We start from the raw sequence: 8,822 nt of genomic DNA, 5'->3' as shown, positions 1-8,822 counted from the left end.
TGTATAGGTATTGGTTGTTTTTTTAATCATCGAAATTGAACGAGTACCCAAAATACAATATTGGTCAAGGCCGCTGGGCAAGTGATCTCTGTGACTGAAATACAAAAAGTGTTGAGCCAAGCGGCGAAAATCATTAGTAATTCCATTGCGAATAAATAAACTTGTAAACCACCACTCCAGTGATAACGTATACAAAAAAGGAATAATTACATTGTAAACAGGTTTGTTAAACAAAGGTGCTAAATCAACGACATGTTCAACATCAATTGTGGCAAACATTTTTTTTGATGCGCCCTAAAAACACAATTGAATCCACCGATTCCCAAATCCCTTCAGACATTATAAACCCGTTATACTCTTCTCTATACATAACTGCATAGTTTCTTCTTGATATGTGAAAGAACAATAAGTCTGATAAAAAAATTAAATACAAAATTATAAATAACACAGAAGCGAATAACCCAGTATTGCAAATAGCTAAATTTCAAAAACGCAATACATTTCCTGTAATTTCTTTGGCTAAAGAAAATTTGCACTTTGGTTTAAAAAAAATAAAACGAGAAAGCCTAGCCATTGAACAAAAGCTCCAAAGTAAACATGCAGTCAGATAAAAGGTTTGTGGAGAAGTTTTTCCATACCGTTATGCAGAATAAGCGTAAAAAGAGCTCTCCGTTTCCTTCACAATCCCGCCTTGATCAAATTAACCGTATCCTGAATGACAGAAACTGCTGTCTAAGCATTAAAGCCATGTTATTTGCTGTGCTGGCTCTCCATTTATTTGTAAAGAATCAAATAAGGAACCAAATAATATAAGGGTATATTAGTTTAAACATTCTGCACAAAGCCCTAAAAGTACAGGTCAGAAGTAGCACCTCCCTCGTGCCCCCCCCCACACACACACACACACACACACACACACACACACACACACACACACACACACACACACACACACACACACACACACACACACACACACACACACACACACACCCTCTAACCAATCAGGCTCTTCATGAAGGCGGGCCTGTCGAAGGGCCAGTTGTACTGGTTGGGCACGGGTCCGTTCACGTTGCACTCGAAGAAGGAGAACATGGGGAACCAAATACGGGCACGTCGGCTCTGCTGGTAGGCGCGCGTGTTGGCCAGAGTGTGGTAGTAGAGGAAGAGGCGCGTGGTGATGTAGAAGGCGATGAAGACGTCGATGGAGTAGTGCTCGTGCGCTGCCAGGATGAAGAAGATGCCAAAGAGGTTCAGCACCCATGAGATGGTGTGGATCAGGTTCCAGCTCCTTGGGGTGTCTGGTGGAAGTACGATGGGATGATATGAATGGGCGTCATTATTCAACTCTGGACAAAGACCGGTTTAAACGACCAGAATTCAATCAAAATGTACTTACAAAATTCATAATAATCAATAAATTCCTTTAAATGTCCAGTTTCTTATGAAGTCTTATAAAGATCCACCTGCTTTTAATACGGGGTTACTCCATACGGGGTTACTCCATTTTTAAATCTTATATTCTTAAGATCCCGCATATGTTGCGATTCTAAATTCTTAGTCTCTAACATTAAACTGTTTTTCTTCTTCACTATTATTTTCTTCTTGGCTGTGGCGTAGCTATAATCCATCCTCTACAGGTAACCTGAAATGCTTCCCATACTATTTGTAATGAGGGCACTGAAGTTAGATTGATCTTAATAAACTCCTTTGTTTTCTCTTTTAACACGAACACAAACTCCTTGAGTAAAGAGTTGTTAAATCTCCACTGTTTATTTTCATGGTTAAACCCAGATAATTCATCTGCAAGTCAAACACCGTAGGATAGTGCAGTGGTTAAGGTGTCGATTGACTTGCTGAGGTAACCCGGGGCTATTCATCCGTCAAACACCGCAACAACTACACTATCCTGTTTCCTAGACCCTGCATCACTCAAGACACGTTGCAGTGGAAGTAGCTGTTCTAGAGGGAAGTGGTCCACAGCTCTCCTACCTCCTCCCCCATGTGTTCACCGGCTCCCGGTTGGGTCGAAAGCAGAGAAAGAATCGCCCCACAAAAAGGGACAATAAAAGGATAACTTCTCCTAGCGCTGGGCACTTACACTCTGTCACAAAAAAGTTAAGCATGGTGAGGACCACTGTGTGCCCGCTGAACATGTAGTCTCCACACGTGTGGACGCCAGTCAGAGTCATGCCGAAGCCACTCCAGATGGCCAGTGCTCTCTGTATCTTGCTCCAGGTGTCGCCGTACATCTGGAGAAACAATACGTCCAACCGGCAAGCGGGCGGTGAATGCATCACGTTACATGACAACAACGCAAACTCAAAACACAAACACATATCGATCCATATTTATGCAACGCCGGTTTTATTTTGAAGTGGTGTTGGTTGATTCAAATCAAAACATAACACAATGATGGAACTATTATTTGCACCATCATTTTGACAGAGGTGGCAATTTATGGTGGGTCAACCTCCTCCTAATAATTTGCATTATAAGGCGGATGAATAGAATTTGTGTTATTCAACTATTTCCGTACCTTACTAGCACATTTTAGATGCTGGCCAGGAACGGAGAGGGAGGTGACAAACATGGTGAAGCAGCGCAGCAGGAACACTGTCCCGATCAGGGAACAGAGCCGCCGAAACAGAATGGACCTGAGGCAGACAGACGAGAGAAACCGCAGCACGCTGAAGTAGGACCAAATTTGAGGCGTACAAAAAAAGCTGGAACTACCTTTTTTACAAAACCAAAATAACCAGACTTCACCTACTTAACTTAAGTGGGGCATAACTCAAGTACGACATACGTTCATACTTTGAACTGCTACGATGCGTTACCTGTGTTTGTGAAGAATTAGGATCAACAAGATGATGTAACACAGAATCAGGCCACAGGCTTCGGCCATTGCAAACGCCCAAGGAATTCTGGGAACACTATCAGAGGAGAGAGAAAACGCATGCAGGAAGATTAGATATAGACGCCAAAAACAGATAGTTAATGAAACTAATCTGATTGCACAATCTAGCATGCTTTTCTTAAATGTGACACACACACACACACACACACACACACACACACACACACACCACACACACACAAACACACACACCACACACACACACACACACACACACACACACACACACACACACACACACACACACCTGTCTAAGAATATGTCCGGCAGCGGGGGGTAGGTCCTCATGTCGGGGACGCGCTCGTGGACGATGACCATGATGAAGGAGGTGAAGCCGAACACAAACAGGACGTAGATCAAGCTGAGCGCCGTCTTCCACAGCTCCGGGTCCAGCCGGCCCGCCATGTGGTGCCTGCTCCTCCCGTTGGCGTGGGCGTAGCACAGCAGCCCCTCCGGCCCGCGGGCCAGACTCCCGCGGTCTCTGAGGCAGAACTCCCCGCCGCAGCCACCGCCACCGCCGCCGCCGCTACACCCCCGGTCCGCCCGCAGACACCGCCCCCCCGCCCCGTCGGCCCAGCTCCTCTCCAGCCCCCCCGCCCAGCACACCGCCGGCCCCCCACCCCCGTTGGAGAGCCCGTCGGCCGCGTCCAGGCCGAGCTCCTCCCGCCGCGACCGGTTCTGCCTCTGGAGGCGGCGGACGGCCAGCGACAGGCGCTTGATGTCCCCCAGCACGGTGAGGCCCAGCGGGGGTCCCCGGAGGTCCGCCTCCGTCAGGGCCAGCAGGCCGCTGCCGTCCAGGCGGTGCTGGGTGCAGAGCAGCTGCACGTACTCCCCGAAGCCCTCCGTCCGCAGCCAGCCGGCCACCTGCTTGCAGGTCCAGCTGCCCGCGCCGTCCTCGGGAGGAGCCATGCCGCTGCAGAGACACAGGGGGGGGGGGGAGAGCGTTGAGCGGCGCCGTACGGTCAGGGAGGTATGAATGTCACACGGCTCTAATCTGGGGAGGACACTCCGAGGCCAGCTGGCCAGAGGCAATCTTCTCACATGATTGGGTAGTGACTAAGATGGCTCTGATGGACCTCTCCGTTCTCTGTGACCTAGCTTTCAGCCGGCTTCGAGCATTAAGCAGGCTCATAACATTTAGTAGGCTGATACATTTAGCTTGCTACTAGCATTGTGCTGGCGTGTAACGTTTAATGGGCTACTAACATTTCGTGGGCTACTAACATTTCGTGGGCTACGAACATTTCGTGGGCTACTAACATTTAGTAGGCTGACAACATTAAGTAGGCTACTAGCATTTAGCAAGCTCAAAACATTTAGTGGGCTACTATAATCTAGTGAGCTACTGTCAGGGAGCTGAGTCCTCTGCTCTGGTCGTGGCTAGGACAGTGACTGCACTGTAGCGTCTAAGCAGTAGGTACTGGCACTGACTGACACACATGTCTATACAGGCAGGCCTACGATGTGTTTGTGTGTGCTTCCCAAACATAACAGAGTTTCAACAGCCTCGCAAAGCATAATTAACTATACTAACACAAGAAGAAAATTATCACAAAAACATGCGTTCAACTAATCAGGCCGATCTCCAAGTATATTTGCAATGGGATTAAAAATAATGAATGCCTCAAATCATTGTTATTGACATTTGTTCATAGCAGACCTTTAAATAGGAGGTTCCAAATATTAGTGGTAGTGGTGGTATTTTGTTCCATAACCAAAAGTGAACTTTCTGCTCTCTGAACCTTTTGATAAGTAGCTAGCTACCTGTCTGCCAGCACACCAGCTAACTCCAAAGGTCTGCCATTCTCAGCACTGATGCTAATCTCATTGAGGAGGACATATTCTGTTAAAGGTGTAGTGCTCAGGATAAAGTTGCGTCCAGTGGAACAGCCTTTGTAGAAATGGAAAATAATATTTATAAATATGTATGACTTTGTTTATAATGAAAATACGATTTTGGTGATTAAAATTAGTCTTTTATATCTACATAGGGAGCGGGTCCTCTTCTAGAGAGACCGCCATGTTGAAGCGCCATGCTTCCCATCCACACATACACCAAGAAGTTGTATACAAGTGTCCTAGGAGTTGTTTGGGGCAGGCCTTACAGCCTAGGGAAGAATGCTCATTAAAAATGTATGCTGGTTTCTTACAAAACCGAAATCACAGAGCATGTGTACGTACGTACAGTCCTCTTCAGCTCAATGAGTAATAAATTATTTTATTGATGTGGTGAAAAAACAGGAACCGCATCACTTGACACTTTGTTCCACACTGTCGACAATGATATCATTTTGGAAGTACCTACAGGCACCTTACACAATACCGGCCAGTACAAGCCCCCACAGGAATTCAGTTGATGGCAATCTGGAACCTCACTGCTACTGGCCAACCTACATGTTACATACTGGAACTGTTACTGTGGTGTGAAAGAACAGTTTGACAGGACGTAAGGACGACTACTGTAACTAGCCTTTTCTCCGCCACCATCATATTACTCATCAAGAATCTGTTTAAAATAGACCGATTTTAACAAGCTAGTGTCTGCGTTAGTCTCATGCATGTTAACTGTGTGGACACAAGATCCAAGCAATTTCTACTTTATGGTAGGAGCGAGTATGTATGGCACAAGGGGATCATATTCGAAACCCAAGTTGTGGCGATGATATTATGTTTGTCATTTCGATCAGATAAGGAAAATGCACATCCACAGTGTGAAATCTAGACGAGAAATGTCTTCAGTCATCACATTTTGAACAAAATGAGTGATTAGAAGCTTAGGATCAGATGGAAAACATCCATATCATCGTATTACATGGTCAATTATGGTCAATCGCTGGAGAGAGACAATAGCTGTCAGTCTGTGAAAACACTGACAAACAGCTACATGTCCTAGTAATGGACTAAACGGTTACTGTATGTAACTTAAGAAAGTTACTGTATGTAACTTACCTATGTAGGCTTGCGAAGACACTCTCCAGCTGGCTCTAAGCCCCCACAATAAAACAAAAACAAGATTGGAAATAGACCAACTTTTGTGTGTGTGTGTGTGTGTGTGTGTTCTCTCACTGGCTGACAATGATTCACACAAGACTGTGACCACATTGGGAAAGAAGGCACCAAATTTTTGTTTGCAACAGAGACAACTCATGAGGGAGAATCTATAGGGTGGGGTTTGGTGAGGGAGATAGTTCCACAAAAACTCCGGGTTATAAGCGTTCATTCCCAAAGGAAGAAATCAGGCCAAACACGCAGGAGCGTTTAGTCGCAAACGGGGCCACCTATAGGATATAGCCTAGCAATCCTTTGCGGTATTGACCCGTCCCATAGACGGTACTCACTACGGAAACCTCACGAAATTTACGTTTGGGTTTGACATTCAAAGTGATACACCATAAACAGCAAGGCTCATGACCAAAGGTCAGCTACATCCAGCTTGTCGCTAACAAAACGGGACAGTTTTGTCGGCCGTATGTTCATCCTTGGCAGAAATTATGGTCCAACTACATGTCTTGTCCTGTCTGACAACTACATAGCTCAATGACGTCATTGACAGGGTTACTTTGCGCACGTGGGCTAAAGGGTTTAATCGAACATGAGTAATTCAATCCATAATCAATTGTCTCTGTCGTTATTAGACACAGATTCCTCGATTGGACATACGATGAAAGGTTTGTAATGCAGAGTTGGCTAAAAATACCACTTTAAAAGAAAGTCTCGAAACCTAGAGGTGATCTATTAATGAAAACAAATGAAGAGGTAGCCTACTCCATTAGGCCTGGTTGTATACAATACAATCACCACAATACACAGCTACAATTCAGCATTAAGGCGAAATGTTTGATACTCTTACTTACAGCTTTCTTCTGTAAACTCAGTCTCTCTTGCTATGTCCCTGCTGGTTTGTCTCCATTGCGATAAACCCGCTGCAGTGTCATGACCATATGCCCTCGCAGCCACGATTCGGGGTTGACTCATACATTTACACGTTAGATCCCAGAAATTACACATAAGCTATGAGTCGAACCATGGTTGAACCACGGGGGCTGAACCACATAGTGGCAGGGTGACAACAGGAAGGGACCGAGACAGCAAACGTACTGAGTAAAAAGAGTCTCCTAGGGAACCTCTGTACCCAGAAGCAGGGATACGCTGACATCTGCTGGTCGACATTAAAACCTGAGCAGTGCGCACTAGAACCAATGAACCATCATTAACCCAAGCTCCAGTCCCTCTTGTCCATGTATCATAAAACACGTCAACAATATTTGAAGTTGATTATTCTGGTCGGTAATATAAGCAGAATTGCATTCATTGTTGATAACGGCAGGAATGGCCTTTGCCATTCTTATAGTGCATATTGCAGAATATACTTCCTGTGTGAGAAACTGCTCCACCTGTCTTTCACAGTCAGTGTTAATCAAATTAAAGAGTTTTTTTAGCACCATTCCGAGTGGCAGTGAAGAAAACCTCTTGCTTTATTCACTGATGCATAATACAGCTTGGAATACTCCTCTAAAACCTGCTAAACTGATGTCATGTCGGATGTGAAAGGCGAGAGGCAAGGGTCCCAGTGCCAGACGCACAGTGTGGATGAGACCGCTCGCGACGTCGAGGCAGACGAACTACAGAGGCCGTCTCTTCAGGAGTTGGAGGACATTTTACATTCGTCCCCGCGCTCGTGTCGTCATGGCGACGAGGTGTGGCCCAACCTGTATCTGGGTGACATGTAGGTGTTGTGTTTTATTGTGTTCCCTTTTCTGTGTGGCACATGCAAAACTTATTTTTACAATTTTTTTAACGTTTGTAACACCAGTTGCTCCACCACCTGGTAAGGCGGGTCAGCTGGTAACTGCAAGGTTGCTAGTTCGATCCCCGGCTCCTCCTAGCTGAGTGTCGAGTTGTCCTGTTCTTGCGCCTTGCCTACATAAATGCAGTCCATTTACCACCAGGTACATGACCCATGACATGTTTGGACTGTGGCAGCTGGGCGTGACACACGTCTTGAACGCAGCTCATGGCAAAATGTGCTGCAAAGGGAGTGCTGATTTCTACGGCACCACGGTGAAGTACCATGGCGTGCCAGCCAGTGACCTGCCCACCTTTGACCTTTCACCTTTCTTCCACACCTCTGCGCTGTTTATTCACGAGGGTCTGACATCGGGAGGTACCGTAAACCGTTTCTCCCGAGTCCCATCCCTGAGAAAAGCATTTACCGTAGCAGATGACCAAGAATGTATTCACACCTGCCGTCAAAGTGTAGGTGTGTGTGTGCATGTCAGAGAGCGGGTGTGTACGTGTTTGTGTAATCGTGTCTGAGTGCACGTGCCTTTGTACGTGCATTCATATCTATGTGTGTGTCTATGCAGGTGTAGGTGTGTCTGTAATTATACGTATGTGTTTGTCTGTGTCTGTGTGAATGCTTGTTTTTGTCTTTACCCAGGCAAGGTGTCCGTGAACTGTGCCGTGGGAGTGAGTTGTTCAGCTGCTGTCGTTTTGGCCTACCTCATGATCCATCGTCACCTCAGCCTTGTGTCTTCCATTCGCCTTGTTCAGCAGAAGCGCTGGGTTTTCCCCGACCCCAACCGGGGCTTCCTGCAACAGCTTATTGCCCTCGATCGGAACCTACAGCGGGAGAGAGGCTGAAAACCCATCCCACACATTGTGATTCACTTTGAGACCCTCCTACTCTCAGGCGGTATGTCTTATTTAATGTACCGTCATTTGATATAATCTGACATGACACCACTCAGGAACAGTGCATAATAATCTTGGGTATAATAATAATCATTTGCCATGGAGGATGGAAAGGATAAAGAATGAATTATTTATTGAATCAATAGCCTTGGGTTGTGTTTCTCAAACAGAACAGAGGGTTGTTTCGAGGCACAAACAGAACCAATCA

The 8,822-nt window shown here is 46.0% G+C and overlaps 2 protein-coding genes across 4 annotated transcripts; one reads left to right on the top strand and one right to left on the bottom strand.

Moving 5' to 3' along the window:
• LOC130404619 (sphingomyelin synthase-related protein 1-like) lies at positions 1-7,067 on the bottom strand. 3 transcript variants are annotated; one of them, XM_056609459.1, is made up of 7 exons: positions 6,775-7,067; positions 5,870-5,904; positions 3,168-3,833; positions 2,841-2,936; positions 2,540-2,657; positions 2,102-2,252; positions 1-1,301 (listed from the first exon to the last, which is right to left on the bottom strand). In XM_056609459.1, exons 3-7 carry the CDS (start codon positions 3,827-3,829, stop codon positions 997-999), a joined length of 1,332 nt encoding a protein of 443 aa, XP_056465434.1. In that variant the 5' UTR covers positions 3,830-3,833; positions 5,870-5,904; positions 6,775-7,067; the 3' UTR covers positions 1-996. The 3 variants fall into 3 exon arrangements, with proteins under 3 accessions (XP_056465434.1, XP_056465433.1, XP_056465435.1); XM_056609458.1 differs by lacking the exon at positions 5,870-5,904 and having other exon boundaries at positions 6,775-7,066; XM_056609460.1 differs by lacking the exons at positions 5,870-5,904; positions 6,775-7,067 and adding an exon at positions 4,581-5,847.
• Positions 6,442-8,567, top strand: LOC130404623 (dual specificity protein phosphatase 13-like). Its single transcript, XM_056609466.1, has 4 exons — positions 6,442-6,588; positions 7,472-7,646; positions 7,870-8,084; positions 8,361-8,567. The coding sequence occupies exons 1-4, from the start codon at positions 6,513-6,515 to the stop codon at positions 8,561-8,563; spliced, it is 669 nt and encodes a 222-aa protein (XP_056465441.1). The 5' UTR covers positions 6,442-6,512; the 3' UTR covers positions 8,564-8,567.
• The last annotated feature ends 255 nt before the right edge of the window (positions 8,568-8,822 follow it).

This window comes from Gadus chalcogrammus, chromosome 15 (genome assembly GCF_026213295.1).
Source record: "Gadus chalcogrammus isolate NIFS_2021 chromosome 15, NIFS_Gcha_1.0, whole genome shotgun sequence".
NCBI classification, from domain to species: domain Eukaryota; kingdom Metazoa; phylum Chordata; class Actinopteri; order Gadiformes; family Gadidae; genus Gadus; species Gadus chalcogrammus.
This window is presented reverse-complemented; position numbering and strand designations above follow the sequence as displayed.